The following is a 15,417-nucleotide window of genomic DNA, read 5'->3' as shown; positions in this document are numbered from 1 at the left end:
CACCTCCAGGAGTGAGGACTTGGCCCTGGCCCAGCCCCATTCCCAGTCCCAGTCCCAGCCCTATTCCTATTCCCAGTCCCAGTCCAGTTCCTTCTCCTGGTCCTGGTTTAGCTCAGGTTTTTCTCCCAGCCCAGCCCTATTCCCAGTCCCATCCCAGTTAAACCCAGCCCTATTCCCAGTCCCAGCCCAACACCTTCTCCTGGTTCCTGGCTTAGCTCAGGTTTTTCTCCCAGCCCAGCCCCATTCTCAGTCCCATTCCAGTCCCATCCCAGTTAAGCCCAGTCCCAGCCCTATTCCCATCCCAGTTAAGCCCAGTCCCAGCCCTATTCCCATTCCAGTCCCATCCCAGTTAAGCCCAGTCCCAGCCCTATTCCCATTCCAGTCCCATCCCAGTTAAGCCCAGTCCCAGCCCTATCCCCATTCCAGTCCCATCCCAGTTAAGCCCAGTCCCAGCCCTATCCCCATTCCAGTCCCATCCCAGTTAAGTCCAGCTCAACCCCAGCCCCACTTCCGGGTTCCCCCCTCTCGCCCCCCCCCTCGCTCGAAATCTCGCGAGACCTCCCCTCGCGTCACGCGGGGCCGGGCGGTTGCATCACTGCAGCCCCCCCCATTCCCTGTGACGTTCCCGTTCCGCCCCGCCCCCCTCCACCCTGATTGACTGCACATTAAACCAATCAGAAGCTGACGTGGCGCGAGTGACGCGGCCTGCAGCCAATGGGCGTGGCGCGAGGGCGGGGCGGGCGGGGCGGGGCGGCGGGGCCGCGCCTGTCAGCGGGGCGGCGGGATGGCGGCGCTGTACGCCTGCACCAAGTGCCACCAGCGCTTCCCCTTCGAGGCGCTCAGCCAGGGGCAGCAGCTCTGCAAGGTCCGCGGCCGGGCGCGGGAGCGGGCGGAGGGGCCGAGGGGGTGAGGGGGAGGGCGCTGAGGGAGCGGTGATGGGAGCTGAGGGGCCGTGAGGGGAGTTTGGGGGGCGGTCTCGGTGAGGGAACCTGGGCGGGTTGTTTATGAGGGGGCTGGTGGGGAGCGGTCTGGGAGAGGGTGTGGGGGGGCTGTGAGGGAGCTGAGGGGTTCGGGCTGTGAGGGAGCTTGGTGGGGCGGGCTGAGCTTGTGGGGTGGTTCATGAGGGGGCTGATGGGGTGGTTCATGAGGGCTGATGGAGTGGTTCATGAGGGGCTGATGGGGTGGTTCATGAGGGGGCTGATGGGGTGGTTCATGAGGGGCTGATGGGGTGGTTCATGAGGGGGCTGATGGGGTGGTTCATGAGGGGGCTGATGGGGTGGTTCATGAGGGGGCTGATGGGGTGGTTCATGAGGGGGCTGATGGGGTGGTTCATGAGGGGGCTGATGGGGAGGGCAGCTTGTCAAGGGGACTGGAGCGGGCGGTCACTGAGGGAACTGGGGAGGTGGTTTGGGAGGGAGCTGCTGGGGCAGGGTCTGTGAGGGAATTTGCGGGGGCTGAGGGGTCTTTTCCCCCCGCATCACTGTTTGTGAGGGAGGGCAGGCAGGGGGCTGGGGGCTCTTGGGGGGACTGAGTGTAATTGGGGGGCTGCTTGTGGGGAGGCACTGGGGGTATCTATGGAGACTGGGGAGTTTGGGGTCTGTGGAGTGGGCAAGAGAGGGTGTAGGCGAGGCCCAGGGAGCATTTGGGAGGTTTGGGAAGGGCCGGAGCACAGGGATAGAGCCTGGGGGCTGTCAGGGGGATATTTGGGGGGCTGCTGAGAGGAGCTGTTTGTCAGGGGGACCTCTGGCACAAACAAGCCCCAGTCCTGGATCTCAGTTCACTCCTGTGAACACATATCACACCTGTGACACATCCCTGCCACCCTTCCTCGTCCACCGTGACTAAAGGCAGGAGGTGTTTGGGAGTGGAGGGCAGCAGGAGCCGTGGGATTCGGGGAATGGGAGTGTGGGAGCAGAGCACTGAGGCCTCACTGACCACCCGTGTCCCTGCAGGAGTGCCGGATCGCTCACCCCATCGTCAAATGCACTTACTGCAGGACAGAATTCCAGCAGGAAAGGTAAATGCCTGCTGAGCTGGGCACATCCTGGGGAGCAGACACGCCTGGGTGACTGTAGTGCTTCCACACTGAGCCCTAAATGCCGCTGTAGCAAGAACCTGGGGGACCTTTGCCCGCCCTCAAAAGCCTGCTGGGCGAGTCCCAGTGCCTGCAGTGCCCTCCGGCCTCACCTTTTGCTTGGGTTTTGTTTTTTGGTCAGTGCTCAGGTGCACCTTCCAGTGAAGGCTCTGGGTGCTCCTTCCCACGAGTTTCCCTCTTACCTGAGTTCTGGTACCCAGAACTTCTTCCCTGTCGTGTTTCCTTCGGCTGGGCTTTTGCCTTCCTGCATTTTGACGAGGCAGGAGGAGAGCTGGTGAACCCAGAGCTGAGTGGGGTGTTCCTTGCTGTGTTTGTAGGACAAACACACTTCTGTCCTCACCTACCTTAACCTCATCCCCCAGGACGGTGCTGAATCACTCCTGCTCCCCAATTAGTCAGTGATCAAATCCTGTGTTTGTGAGGACAAAAAAAAAACCTGGTGTCATCTGAGGGTGCCCTTAATTAAAAGACGCCTCTTAGCGATGCCACTTTGTGGCAATTTGGGCTCAGCCAGATGGGGTCAGGAAGAGCACTTTGATATCTGAGTCCCAGGGGTGGAGCAGAGGGGAGGCTGGGATCCCACCCAGGGATCCTGGGATTCCTAACCACATGGGTTTTCGTTTTCTGTGGGGTGGTGTCAATGGAATGACCTGCCCTTTGTTTCTCTGACAGCAAAACCAACACGATATGCAAGAAGTGTGCTCAGAACGTGAAGCTCTACGGCACAGTAAGTGATTCACGAGCCTCCCTTCCTTTCATCTCTCTTGTCTTTATCCTGCTGGAAATCCCTGAGCAGTTTATGGACTGGCTGTGCTGCAAGAGCACGACTGATCAATACCACAGGTCACTCAGGCGTGAAGCTTTGACTTTTTCTCTCCTTTTAGCACCGAAAAAAGAGCAGCTTTGCATCGTTTAAGGCCAGGAAATGATCTGCTCGATGCCCAGCAGAAACAGGAGTGTGCTTACACAGACTGAGATTGCTGCAGGAAGCGGTGATAAATCTTTATTTCCTGCCTGTCTGAAGTCTGAAACAGAGATTTGGATTGGTTCTGTTTGGGTGTTGGGCATTTTCCTAAAGATTTCACGGCACCTGGGTGTGCCATGGATAGATACACTCAGCTGGAGACCGGGGGTCCAAATGGAGTTGTATCTCCTAGATCAGCGTCCTATGAGGAAATAAAGAGCGGGAAATGATGATGAGGAGGGGAAGGAGCAATGTGTTAATCAGTTGTTCTTGTTTCCTGAAGCCAAAGCCCTGCCAGTACTGCAACATCATAGCAGCATTTATTGGAAACAAGTGCCAGCGTTGCACCAACTCGGAGAAGAAGTATGGACCCCCCCACTCGTGTGAGCAGTGCAAGCAGCAGTGTGCCTTCGACAGGAAGGACGACAGGAAGAAGGTGAGTGTTGGTGGAAAAGGAGGCTGGAAAGGTGGAAGGGCTGATCACAGTGATCCTCTGCCCATCTCCTTCAGGGCTGCGCCAGCGTTTCGGATCAGGCGAGGGGAGATGGCTTCACCTCGACGGAGGGCGGGGTTAGATGGGATATGGGGAGGAATTTTTGGCTGTGAGGGTGGGGAGGGCCTGGCACAGGTTTGCCCAGAGAAGCTGTGGCTGCCCCTGGATCCCTGGGAGTGTCCGAGGCCAGGCTGGACAGGACTTGGAGCAACCTGGGCTGGTGGAAGGTGTCCCTGCCCATGGCAGGGGATGGGACTGAGCTTTGCTGTGTTTTAGAGCTGTTTGATATTTAAGCCCCTTCTGCTCCTCTGCCAGACCTACTGAGAAAGATCTCTTGGATTTGTCCCAAGGGGTGGTAGAGGAGCAGAGGCCTCTGAGTGAGAAGTGAGGTGCTGCTCAGGGAGAGGGGTGGGGAATGCTATTTGTGCATGAGGAGCTGGAAGTGTCACCCCTCCACCAGGAAACCCATTCCACGGCTTCTGCACAGCCTTGGCTTGAACACCCCAAGTGCTCTGTAGGAGGTGTGTATTCCTGAGGTGTGTGTTCCCAAGGCCTGCTCCCTGCAGACTGTAAACACCTCCTCATCTGGGAGGCTGCCCTGATGATCCCTGTCCTGCTGAGCCTCCTGGAGCGCAGACCTTTGCTGGTGTGGTGTCCATCCAGAGGATCCTCTTTGAGTCCCTGCTTGTCCATGTGTGATCTTAAGCCTGAAGGTGCTTCTTGCCTCTTCTGCATTTGCTTTATGAGCAGGAAAAAAAAGAAAGCCCAAACTCCTCTCTCTGCCTCCCTTCGCAGGTGGATGGGAAGCTGCTGTGCTGGTTGTGCACGTTGTCCTACAAACGGGTCCTGCAGAAGACCAAAGAGCAGTGCAAACACCTGAGCAGCTCTTCCAGGGCCAGCCTGCAGGAGAAGGAGCAGTTCAGCAGGCTCAGCAGTGGCAGCCACTACAACAGGTAACCTTGGGGAAGGCTTTGGGCACTGTCTTAAGTGCAGGAGGACCTGGCTAAGCCAGGCTTTGCTTGTTTTTAAGCCCCGCTGTGCTGCAGACTCGTGCTTCTGAGTGATCCAGCTTGCTGAACTTGTACACAGTGAAAGTTGCATTTGTAGAATTTGATGATTAAAATGCAGATTTCTAAGCAGGAGCTCTTCACCCACGTGCTGCTCTGCCTGACTCATTGTTTTCTGTTTATTTTTAGTCCTCGGCGACTCTTCAAGGAATGAATTTTTTATCGCAGTTTCTTGCACTGGGAAATATTGTTTTAATGGGATCAAAGTGGGTGGGAATATTTATCTGCCTCCCTCTGTCTTAGACTGAAAGTCATTCAGGTTCTGACATACAATTTCCTCCTTTCTTTTTTTTTTTTCCTAGCCAGAAAACCTTATCCACCTCTTCCATTCAGAACGAAATCCCAAAGAAGAAAGCCAAGTTTGATGCCATATCTGCCAACGGTGACAGGTGAGCCCGTTACATGGGGAAATTGTGGGTGGGTGGGTCTGTTTGCTGAGTTTATCTAAGACAGAGTTGTGTGTGAACAGCAGGAAGCTCTTATGCCAGAGCAGGGATCTCGGGCTTCGGGCCCTCGAGGGGCTGCACAAGAACCTGGCAGGCCGGTGTTGCCTGGAATTTTAGGCACAGGTTGGAAGAGGAAAAGAATGCTGAGCACCTGCAGGGTTTGTGCTTTGGGGGCTGTCAGGCTGGTGTCAGAGGACAGGAGAGGATCCAGACCCACCTCCCGTGTCCCCTCCTGCCTTTGGGGGAGGGACGAGCAACCAAACAGCTTTGCTTGAAAGGTTGTGGACTCCCCATCCCTGGAAGTGTCCGAGGCCAGGCTGGACAGGGCTTGGAGCAACCTGGGCTAGTGGAAGGTGTCCCTGCCCATGGCAGGCGGGGTGGAACGAGATGAGCTTAAAGGTCCCTTCCAACCCAAACCATTCCATGATTCTCTGAGAGCATCCAACCCCATCCTGCTGTCACACTCAGTGCTGGGTCCTGTTGTCACCAGCTGCCTGTGCAGCAGGATGGGAGGGGGTCACTAGCAGAAACAGGAGATTGAGGTGGATTTGTGTTTTTGTGGTCTTGTACATGCATATTTTCATTCCTGCCTTTCCTCTCTGATTCTCAGCGTTCCTTCCTCTCCCGAGATGCTTTGCCCCCTTATCCAGAGGGCCCCGTCCACGTTGGCGCAGTGGGCTGCTTCCCAGCAGGCTCTCGGGGCCCACCATTGTCCTGTTGCTCAAGGCACTGACATCCTGAAGTGAGATCACCTGTTGTTTTCTCCCCTCCCTCCCTGGGAACTGCCTCACACACGGGAACTCTCCCTCTCCGTGGATCTCTTTCTAAACAGCAGGGATTTGGGAGCACAGTTAGTGCCAAAGGGTCTGGTAAAGCCCCTGGTAAATAATTCATCACCACCTGCCTTGAATGTCTCTGAGATCACGGATCCAATCTCTCCTGTAGATGCTGTTGACACCAAGTCAGTGTTGATGTCTGAAATGCTCCCATGGGAAATTCCCCGTCCCTGGAAGTGTCCAAGGCCAGGTTGGACAGGGCTTGGAGCAACCTGGGATCAGGGGAAGGTGTCCCTTAAAGAACAAGATCTTCTTTAAGGCCCCTTCCAACCCAAACCATTCCACGATCCTATGAAATAGAACTCCAGTGATTTTATAGAGCAGTGGCTCCCACAGAGTGGTCTACAAGACCATTTACCACCTGAACAGTGTTGCAAGTAAAAAGTTGAAAAAATGTAAGGGTTAAGTGTAGCTTGGGGGTTGTGGCTGAGCACGGAGGGGTCAGAATTCATCTGCCTTCAGTGCTGGTGGAGCCAGAGGAGAGGCTGCACACAGGTCCCTGGTAGAACTGGGGCAGCCCTTCAGTCCTGGTGCAGCTTCCCTTCTGGAGAGGCCGTAGGACAGCACCAGGTGTTTTTATCTGCCCGGTAAATCCTGGGCTGAGATCTCATAACTCCCTGTAAGAGCCCTGCTGGCTTAAAAATACCCAAACCCCAAAATGTCCTGTGCTCTGGGGCTGCTCAGCCATTCCCTTAGAAAACAGGAGCATGGATTGGAGCAATCAAGTGCCTCCCTCCTGCTCTCGTGTCAGATGTTGTCAGTCTGGCTCCTGCCAAGGCTGTGGGCCTTGCTACAGACTTTTTTTTTTTTTTTTTTTTGATGAATCCCAGTAACAAACTGAGTGTAAATTTAGCAACTAAAGAGCTCCAGCAACGTGCTGCAGAAAAGGCAAGAGCTGCAGCTGCCTTAAATAGACACGTGTGTCTTGAGTGGAATAATAATGGGGGTTCATTAAATGGGGTTTTGGAGTTGCTGAGGGTGGGTTTTTTTGTGAGGATGAACCCCTAAACCCCTCCCCTTTTGCGCTATTTTCTGTAAGATTGTCCTCCCCAGAGTCAGCCTGGAGTTTGAGGCAGAACCTGGGTGTGGGGTTGGGATGTGCTGCAGCACAAAGGGTGTTTGCAGCAGCAGCACAGTCAGGAGTGGGGTGACACAACCAGCACCTCCTCACTGCAGAGAGCAGCCCCACCTTCCTGTGCAGGGTCTCCTGGCTCCAGCCAAACCTCTGGTGCAGCCTCACCTGGGCAAAATTTGGGCATGTTTGAGCTCAGCTGACTTTGGCAACACCTCCAGCAAGGTCCAGCTTCTCTGAAATCGTTGCTCCTTTTAGGATTCTGTAGGAATTCCTCTCACTGAATTCTCTCTGTGTGTGTTTGCTTACCTATTTTGGGTGGCTGTTGCTCCCAGTGGCTGTGACATGAGGACAGGGCGATTGCCAACAGTCATTTTAAGGATGGTATTGAATGGTTTGTCCTGGGGGAGCTCTGGGAGGAGCAAACAGCTCTGGCCCTGCTGCAGGGGGGGTAGTTTTCCCTCACAATGCTCTCAGCACATCTTGCAGCAGACCTGGCCTTACTAATCCTGCCCCTCAGTCCTGCTCTGCCATCACCTCCAGCCTCTGGAGCTCTTCTGGTCCTGATTTGGGCAGTTTTGGTGTCCCCTTCCTCTTGTGGAAATGCTGCCGAAGTGTTTTTTACACTGCAGGCTCTGCAGAGGGAACAGGCTGCGGTCCCCTCTCCTCTCGCTGCAGACAAGGTGCTAAATTGGGCTTTTAACACCAGGCAGCGACAGCGCTGCTGGCTGGGGGAGGGCAGCGGTGGTTGAGGGTGCTCAGCAGCAAAGTTCCTTTGTAAAAGGGTTCTCGTTTTGCCTAGAAGAGTCCTGGCTTTAAAAAGCTTAAAGCTCTGGGACTTGGGCTGAACTGCACCTGCTTTTGGGGTGGTGGAGGGAGTGTGGGTCCAGACGCTGGTCCTTTGGCCTGGATGGAGTTTTGCAAGTGAGGGATGTTTTTCTTGGAATCCCAGAATGATTTGGGTTGGGAGGAACGTTAAAGTCCATCTCATTCCATCCATGTAGGGACCCCTTCCACTAGCCCAGGTTGCTCCAGCCTGGCCTTGGACACTTCCAGGGGTGAGGAGAATTTCTTCTGAATATCCCATCTATCCCTGCCCTCTGGCAGTGGGAAGCCATTCCCTGTGTCCTGTCCCTCCATCCCTTGTCCCCAGTCCCTCTCCAGCTCTCCTGGAGCCCCTTTAGGCCCTGCAAGGGGCTCTCAGGTCTCCCTGGAGCCTTCTCTTCTCCAGGTGAACCCCCCCTGCTCTCCCAACCTGGCTCCAGAGCAGAGCTCCAGGTCCTGCTGGTGGTTGGAGCCCAGGGCTGGCTCCTGTATTCCCGGTGGATTTTGTCTGAGGTGAAACGTGAGGGGAAATGCTTGTTCTGTGCCTGGTCTGTGCCTCTTCATGCCAGCCTGACTTGAATAGCAAAATCTTCAAGCTTGGCATTTGCTTTGCCTAATTCCAGCCATTTAACAGGTGTGGAGTTTAAGGCAGTCAATTTGGTTTCTGTTCCAGTCAATAGAGAGAGGCAGGTGCCTTTGGAACTGCTCCATTTTTGTCCTCTGTCTCCACTGAAAACAACAGGAGCTCATCAGTTCCCTTTAATTAGCAACCTGCATTTTAGGCTGTTCAAACAGGGGGAGCACATGCCCCCCTGACCTATCCCAAGGGGCTGGGATGCTGAGTTTATTTGTAGAGGACATGGCTTTTTTTTTGTTGTTGCTGGTGGTGGTTGTTTTAATTCTTGATCTGTTTGTCAGAGGAATGAAGTGACTTGCATTTGGCAGTTTTCCTTCCAGTTTTGGAGTCTCAGGCTGCTTCCTTAAAGACAGAGGAACCTTTCATTACTAACTTGTCAGCCTTTAAAAAATATTAAAGAAGAGGGATTTTTTTTAAAAAAAAGCTGGTTTTTTAATTACCACTTGACATATTTGAGGGGGCATTTTGCAGCAACTGGACAGGAAAATACTTGCCTGGTATTCATTTATATTTTATGCCCTCCAGCAAGGAGGGGTTATCAGGTTATCCCTGATAACTCCAAGCCCTCGTTCCCAGCTGGTGGGTGCTCTGTGGAAGGTTGGTGTCCCTCCTGTCCCTTCTCCCCACTGGGTGGCAGGGCTGGCTCTCACCTTCCCTGCTCCACGATGTGCTGGGCAGCAGGAGCTGCCAAGCAGGGAATTTTCTCCTGCTGGAGCTGCTCAGGGAAATGGGAGCATCTCCCAGCTCCCTCTTTTATCCCTCCAGGGCATGGCAGGAGGGAAGCGTGCCTGGGCAAAGGAATGGTGTGTCAAGGGATTGTTTTTAGCCAGAGGGAATGGTGAGGAAGCCTTTTTTCCTCCGTGAAGGCTGGTTTTTAGTGGGTTTTTTTTTTTGATTTCTCTCTCTCCTCCCCAGCATATTTGCACTGAGTGGGAAATTAAAGCTGCTGTTGGTAACGTGCTTGCACACAGGAAGGTGCTGGAGCTCCCACCATCATCCTGCACAGCCTTGCACTTGGGAAAACTCCTCGGGAACAGTTTTAAAATGGATCCAACGTGCCCAGAGCGCTGCCACAGCTCGGTGTGGGCTCTGCTGTCAGCATGTTTGAGCCGTGCCAGGCTCCTCCACCACGGGCTGTCTCCTGCAGCCCCTCAGTCCCGAGTTTTCCTCTGCCAGGCTTTCTCTCCCGGCGCCTCAGGGCCATCCTCTGACTCTCAGATCTGGGAAGCTGCCTCTGCTTAGTTCCCCTCTGTAGATCCCCAGCACAGTGGGGGAAGGAGCCTTTCTCCTGCCACATCCTGGCTAACGACTCCAGTCAGAGCAGGCTGTGCTTTTAATTAGGAAAGGGATCATTTCCAGGCGCTAGAGGAGACCCCACGTGAGGTGAGCAGTGGGTACTCTCTGCCTTAGTGGGGGACTGGAAGCTCAGAGGTGGAAACATCCTTGAGAGAGGCAGAATTTTGGGTTCAGACTGTGCCTTCCACACTCTGCTGCAGCTCCCAGCTTTACAGCTCAGTGTTGACCTACTCTGGAGGCTTTAAAGGAAAAAAAATCAGGCTCCAGGTGACCCTGGCGATTTATCTTTATTTATCTGATAACAGCCAGACCTGGAATCATCTTCTAGGTGAGGCTTTGTTGTCTCACTGCTGCTCAGCTTTTACACAGCAGTTTGAGGTGTGTGTGGCTGGGAGTGCACTGCCCTCTTAGCACCAGCAGATAAAAATCAGCCTTAGGGGTGGGACAGAGGGCAGGGAAAAATCAGGTGAGCTCTCTGGGCCTGTGGCTGCAGCTCGTGGTATCTCAGGATCCAGAATATTCCTGCAGCACAGGACTGTGTGTGGCTGCCCGAGTGTCTCCTAGGGAGGTTTGTGATTTACCAGTCCACATGAATTTCCAGCTGGTTGCTTATGATTAGGGACCTAGTGGTGTACAGGTGATGTGCTCAGCTATTTCTCTGCCTTCCCTGAGAGTTTTTCCTGCTCTGAAGTAATGAAGCTTCTCCCTAAATTGCTTTATAGTGGTGGAACCAAAGTCCAGCATGTTTTTTACCTCTTTTTCCCTGCCGAGGACAGTGCTGACTTCAATTCAGCTGTTCCCTTTGCTCTGTTTGTTGAACTTGGGCGTTATTTGTTTCTCTTTCATGTCCCCTCCTTGCCAGAATGTTTGTTTACATTCAGTGGGAAGTTCTGCGGTGCATCCAAGGACCGCCTGTGAGCAAAGGAGTTCCAAAGGGATCATGAAAAGTTTCAGTGTTTCTCTGATTGCTGTCTTCAGCTCTTTGCTTCGAAAAAAAGATCCTGAAATGATTCCCACCCGAATGCATCCGTGGGAGTTCCCCCTGCCTCGGTGGAAAGGGGGGTTGTGCTGAGAGCCTCTCCCTGTTCTTTGCTGCAGCTTCTCCCCAGACCTCGCCCTGGACTCCCCTGGCACCGACCACTTCGTCATCATTGCCCAGCTGAAGGAGGAAGTGGCCACTTTAAAAAAGATGCTGCACCAGAAGGATCAGATGATTCTGGAGAAGGAGAAGAAGGTACAGAGCCCTTGGCTTGCTTCCCCCCACCCCCCCCAGCAGGCTGACATGTTCTCACAGATCACACTCGGAGACACAGCCTGGCTTTTTATCTTGGAGTGAGCAAGAGCACGTCTGGCTGCTCCCAGGCTGCCTCCTGCCCAAAGCCAAAGAGGCTCTCTGGACCCACCCAGGAGATCTCGTTTCATAAAGGGTCACTTCCTGACTGCTCTCTGGGAGACCTCTGTGTGTGGGCAAGACTGGGAATGAAAATGCTGCTCCTTGCAGTCCTGCCCTGTGCTGCTCGGGGACACAGCTGTGGTGTGCTTGCACTCCCCCAGCCCGTCTCTGACCTCAGCCAGTCTCACACACCTTCTGCAGAGGTGTTTTCCGTGGCAGGGAGCGTCTGGGGGCAGGGAATTCATTGCCTCTCCTTTGCTCCTTCCTGGTTTCTCCCCAGATCACGGAGCTGAAAGCCGACCTGCAGTACCAGGAGTCACAGATGAGGGCAAAGATGAACCAGATGGAGAAGACACACAAGGAGGTCATGGAGCAGTTACAGGTGACACATTTTTGGGTCAATTTGCTGGGCTGTGCTTTATCTGGGAGTGACTGAGGACACTCCTGATCACAACACCCCAAGAGCTCCTGCACAGGCAGCTCAGTTAACCCTTCTCATCCCTGTCCCGCAGCCTCTGCACTGCATCCCAACCCCCATTCACACCTATCCGTGTTGTGTCCCTTGTGGACTAGACTGAAACCACCATCAAACTCATTTTACCTATTGCCAAAATCAGGTTTCAGCCTGTTTCTCCAGCCTGCAGAACTTTTGTCAGCTCCCTCCAAATCACCTCCCTTTTGATTGGTGTGACCAGTAACGAGGGAGAACAAAGGAACGATTGGCAGTTCCTTCAGCCCTGTATCTCTCTAGTCCAAATAAAGAAGTCCCTGAGCTGGAGGGAACAGGGAGAGCAGGATTTTTGCCAGGGCCGTGGAGACACAGCAGATTATCAGCATGAATAGCCTGAGCCACCGAAGGGATGAGGTCAAAGGGGGAGAAATCAGACACACAAATGAACTTTGCACCCTTTAATTACTCTGGGTGTATAAGGATGTGAAGACCCAGCCATGAGAGGTGGGAGGGGATGAGACAAAAGGCTTCTATTGCCCCTGAGGAAAGAGCCCCTCCTCCATCCACACATTCCCGGGGAAGTATCCCAGTGCAGGGCAGGTTTTGGAGCTTCCAGCTGCTGTCAGAGTGCTGGTGCCTGTGATATCCCCTTGACCATGCTCATCCTTGTGCCTGGCTGAAGGCTGGAACATCTGTGTGGTGTGGAGAGGGCTGGATGTGCTTCCTGCTCCCTGTGAGGGAGGAGAAAGAAGCAGCAGCTCCTCCAGGAGCAGGTTTGTCCCAGCCACGTGCCTCTCCTGGGGATTTCCACGTTGGGCTCAGCTCAGGCTGGGACTGCCCTGATCTCTGGTGTCCAGATGTTTTCCACTGGTATTGGCTGGAGCTCTGGAAGTTTCACTGATTCCAGAATAAAAGCTCAAATCCTCCTAGAGTGTACTGCAGGTGCCTTGAACTGTTCATGTGGATCGTTTTTTTTTTTAACCAGGCTCTCAGGTTTTAATATTTTATCTTTGTCTTTTCCAGAGGGAAGGGGAGGGGGGGCTGGGATAGGAGAGCCCCTTCTGGGTGGTCAGAGCTGAGCTCAACTCAACATCTGCCTCCTTTTCCACTCTTGTGCAGGATGCCAGCAGCTCCTGCCCTGGCAATTCTGGGACCCCAGGAGCTTCTGCTGATCCTTAAACAGCCCTTTTCCCTGTTCCCAGGCCAAGAACAGAGAACTCCTGAAGCAAGCGGCTGCCCTGTCCAAAGGCAAAAAGCCGGAGAAGTCGGGAGCAATAACCTCCCCTTAAAGCCAACCCCCAGTCTGGGAGCTTTCCCCAGCATTAGCCAAGGAGTCTGGGAGACCCGCTGGATCCCTGGAAGCCAAAACCTCCGTGTTGTCACTGCCCCACTGCCGTGGACTCCATGGGAATCCCTGATGTGTGTTGCCTTCCGACAGCATGCTCGAGCGTGGCCGGTTTCCATCCGCAGGGAGAGGTCCCAGGCCTTCCTAAATCCCCCCTTCCCCCCGAAGTACTGTTTTCTGGGAAGAAATCTTCCCCCCTAGCCAGTTGCTACCACTGCCAGCCCTTTCCATGAGCAAACAGGAACCTGCTGCATCAGGGGCTCCTCGCTGGTTCCCAGCCTGCTGCTGGGAGGGAATTGCTGTGGTTGTTCCGCAGATGAAGCGGGAGCTGCGTGTGGTGGGAGCTGGATTCTTTTTTTTTCCCCTTGAACTGTTCCCTCTTCAAAAGGGAGCCGAGGACTCACCAGCCCAACAGATGTTCCTGGGAGGTTGTGCCACTGCTGACAACGGTTGATCCATTTTTTTTTTTTTTTTGAAGATGCTTCCAAAATGGGGGCTGTGTATTTATCTTGGAAGATTTATTTTTTTTGTGTGTGTGTGTTTTGTTTTGTTTTGTTTTTTTCTTCTTTTCTCTGTCAACTTGGCAGACCAAACTGCCTGGTTTTGTGTTCCCTTGTTTTTCTGATGAGAGCTTTTGGGTTGGGAGCCAGAGTGGAACGATACAGCCCCAAACCCATCCCAAATCCCCCCCTCACCAGCGCCCTGGTTACGTGGTAACCTTTGGGGCTTCGATGACTTCTGCAGCTTGGTGTGATCCCTCTTCTCCCCCTTTTCCCTGCCCCTTCCAGATGCAGGGGCCAGCTTGGCTCCAGGAAAGCACTTACTCAGGCAGCGACCTGAGCCAGGGAGTGGGGTTTTTTTTTGAGGGGGGTGCTCTCCAGGGATTTTTCTCACTGCTGATTCCAAACCAGCAGGATCAAAGGGCTATGACAGTTCCCTGTACCAGGGATGTGCTGCCCTGGAACAGCACGGCCACCACTGACCCTTCCAGCCAGGCCAGCCGGGCTGGGGCCCCCCGGGCACCTCTTCTGGTGGAAAAAAGGCACTTGGAGGGGAAGCTCCAGCCTGGCAGGAGCTCCTTGGCATCCCGAAATCCGGTCAGGGGGTGGAGAAACATCTCAGGGCTTGGAGACCCCCCAGCAGGGAGCGAAGGCAGGTAAGAGAACTCATCCTTCTGCTGCAGGGCAGCTGCTCCGTCAGGGCCTGGATGAAGCTTTTAACTAGAGCTTGGGATTATTTTTTTTATCCTTTTGTGGGTTTGGGGTTTTTTTGTGTTTTTCTTTTTTTGGTGTTTTGTTTTTTTTTTATTCCTAAAGTCGATTTTACTCAAAAGGCACTTTTTTTTTTGGGATGATGTTGGCTTCTGGCACGGAAGGAGCACGTTTTCATTGGACACTGCCATGTAGTTTTTTTCTCTTCTTCTTTACTTTTGGTTTTTCTAAGAGACCTCTGACGTGAAAACATGCAAAAGCAGAACTTGTTACGCTTCTCCAAGAGTGTGACAGCAGGAAAAACTCACCCAATTTTATACTTTTTAGAAAAAAAGAGGTGCATTGGGGGGAGTTTTTGTGTGTGTGTGTTTTTTTAACGGGGGGCGGGGCTTCGCTTTTTTTTTTTCCGCCGCTTCCCTCGAGACACAGAAATGTTAAAAAAAAAAAAAAAAAAGGAAAAAAAAGAGGGAGAAGGGCCCTGTAAATACCTTTCCCTGGGGTTTTTAATCGTGAGGAGTCGCTCCTGCCGTCCCCGTAGCTGATTTGTAGCACCGAGGTCGTTTTTTCTTTGTATGTTTGTAATAACCGGGTTTTCAAGGGGAACGCTCGGGGTTTGTACAAATGACACCTGTAAAAGTCGTTTAAAAAAACAAACAAACAAACCAAAACCTTTCATCTGTGGCTCGTAATTTCTGCTTGCTTTTTAAAAAAAAAATGAAAGAATTGAAAAACAAAGCAACCAAAGCATCTTTTCCCCCTGCCTGGAGCTGATTTATCCGGGAAGGAGTCGGCATTTTTCCCCATTGTTTGCTTTGCTCCTACTTTTCTTTCTATCTTTAAATCCTCCCATCAAGCCTGTTGCTAGGAGCCCTGTTACTTGGTTACATCCCAGCTTCCCAGGACCCATCCAGCTGTATCCAAGATTTATTCCCTATTTTCTTCCCCCAGCACACAAAGGCAGAGCGGGGAAACAACAGCAGGAAAAACAAAACGTGAGGATAAGGGAGTTGTTTCTTTTTAAAAGATGTGAGGTGAGTGAACCCAGTGTGTGTCTCCAAAGTCTTTCCCTCAGCCATAAATCTGGGAGAAAAATGTGGGGTTTTGGTAGTGGTTGGTTTGGTGGGTTTTTTTTTTTAAAGTTTCTAATTTTCCAGCAGAAATCCAGGAGGGTAAAAACCTCCCCGGAGATTTCCATTGGAAAATGCCCCCTTAGTCCTTGTGGGAGTGAAGTTCAGCATTTTTCTGGACTCATGGAATATCCTGAGTTGGAAAGGACCCACAAAGCT

General features: G+C 53.1%; 1 protein-coding gene across 2 annotated transcripts; it reads left to right on the top strand.

The window, feature by feature from the left end:
- Window positions 1-745: 745 nt before the first annotated feature.
- Window positions 746-15,146, top strand: FAM76A (family with sequence similarity 76 member A). Of its 2 annotated transcripts, XM_050326466.1 has the most exons (10): window positions 746-865; window positions 1,953-2,017; window positions 2,768-2,822; window positions 3,343-3,495; window positions 4,348-4,505; window positions 4,922-5,008; window positions 5,676-5,807; window positions 10,830-10,965; window positions 11,405-11,506; window positions 12,778-15,146. In XM_050326466.1, exons 1-10 carry the CDS (start codon window positions 785-787, stop codon window positions 12,862-12,864), a joined length of 1,056 nt encoding a protein of 351 aa, XP_050182423.1. In that variant the 5' UTR covers window positions 746-784; the 3' UTR covers window positions 12,865-15,146. The 2 variants fall into 2 exon arrangements, with proteins under 2 accessions (XP_050182423.1, XP_050182422.1); XM_050326465.1 differs by lacking the exon at window positions 5,676-5,807 and having other exon boundaries at window positions 12,778-15,144.
- Window positions 15,147-15,417: the final 271 nt, after the last annotated feature.

The sequence above is a fragment of the Myiozetetes cayanensis genome, unplaced genomic scaffold (genome assembly GCF_022539395.1).
Source record: "Myiozetetes cayanensis isolate MyiCay16 unplaced genomic scaffold, myiCay2020 scf31, whole genome shotgun sequence".
NCBI lineage: Eukaryota > Metazoa > Chordata > Aves > Passeriformes > Tyrannidae > Myiozetetes > Myiozetetes cayanensis.
This window is presented reverse-complemented; position numbering and strand designations above follow the sequence as displayed.

What these genes read in the sequence shown, in the direction of transcription:
- FAM76A (XM_050326466.1), top strand. Translation starts at nt 785, where the DNA reads ATGGCGGCGCTGTACGCCTGCACCAAGTGCCACCAGCGCTTCCCCTTC. An exon ending in ACAGAATTCCAGCAGGAAAG is followed by an intron (nt 2,018 to 2,767) that starts GTAAATGCCTGC and finishes TTTCTCTGACAG; the next exon opens with CAAAACCAACACGATATGCA. An exon ending in ACGTGAAGCTCTACGGCACA is followed by an intron (nt 2,823 to 3,342) that starts GTAAGTGATTCA and finishes TGTTTCCTGAAG; the next exon opens with CCAAAGCCCTGCCAGTACTG.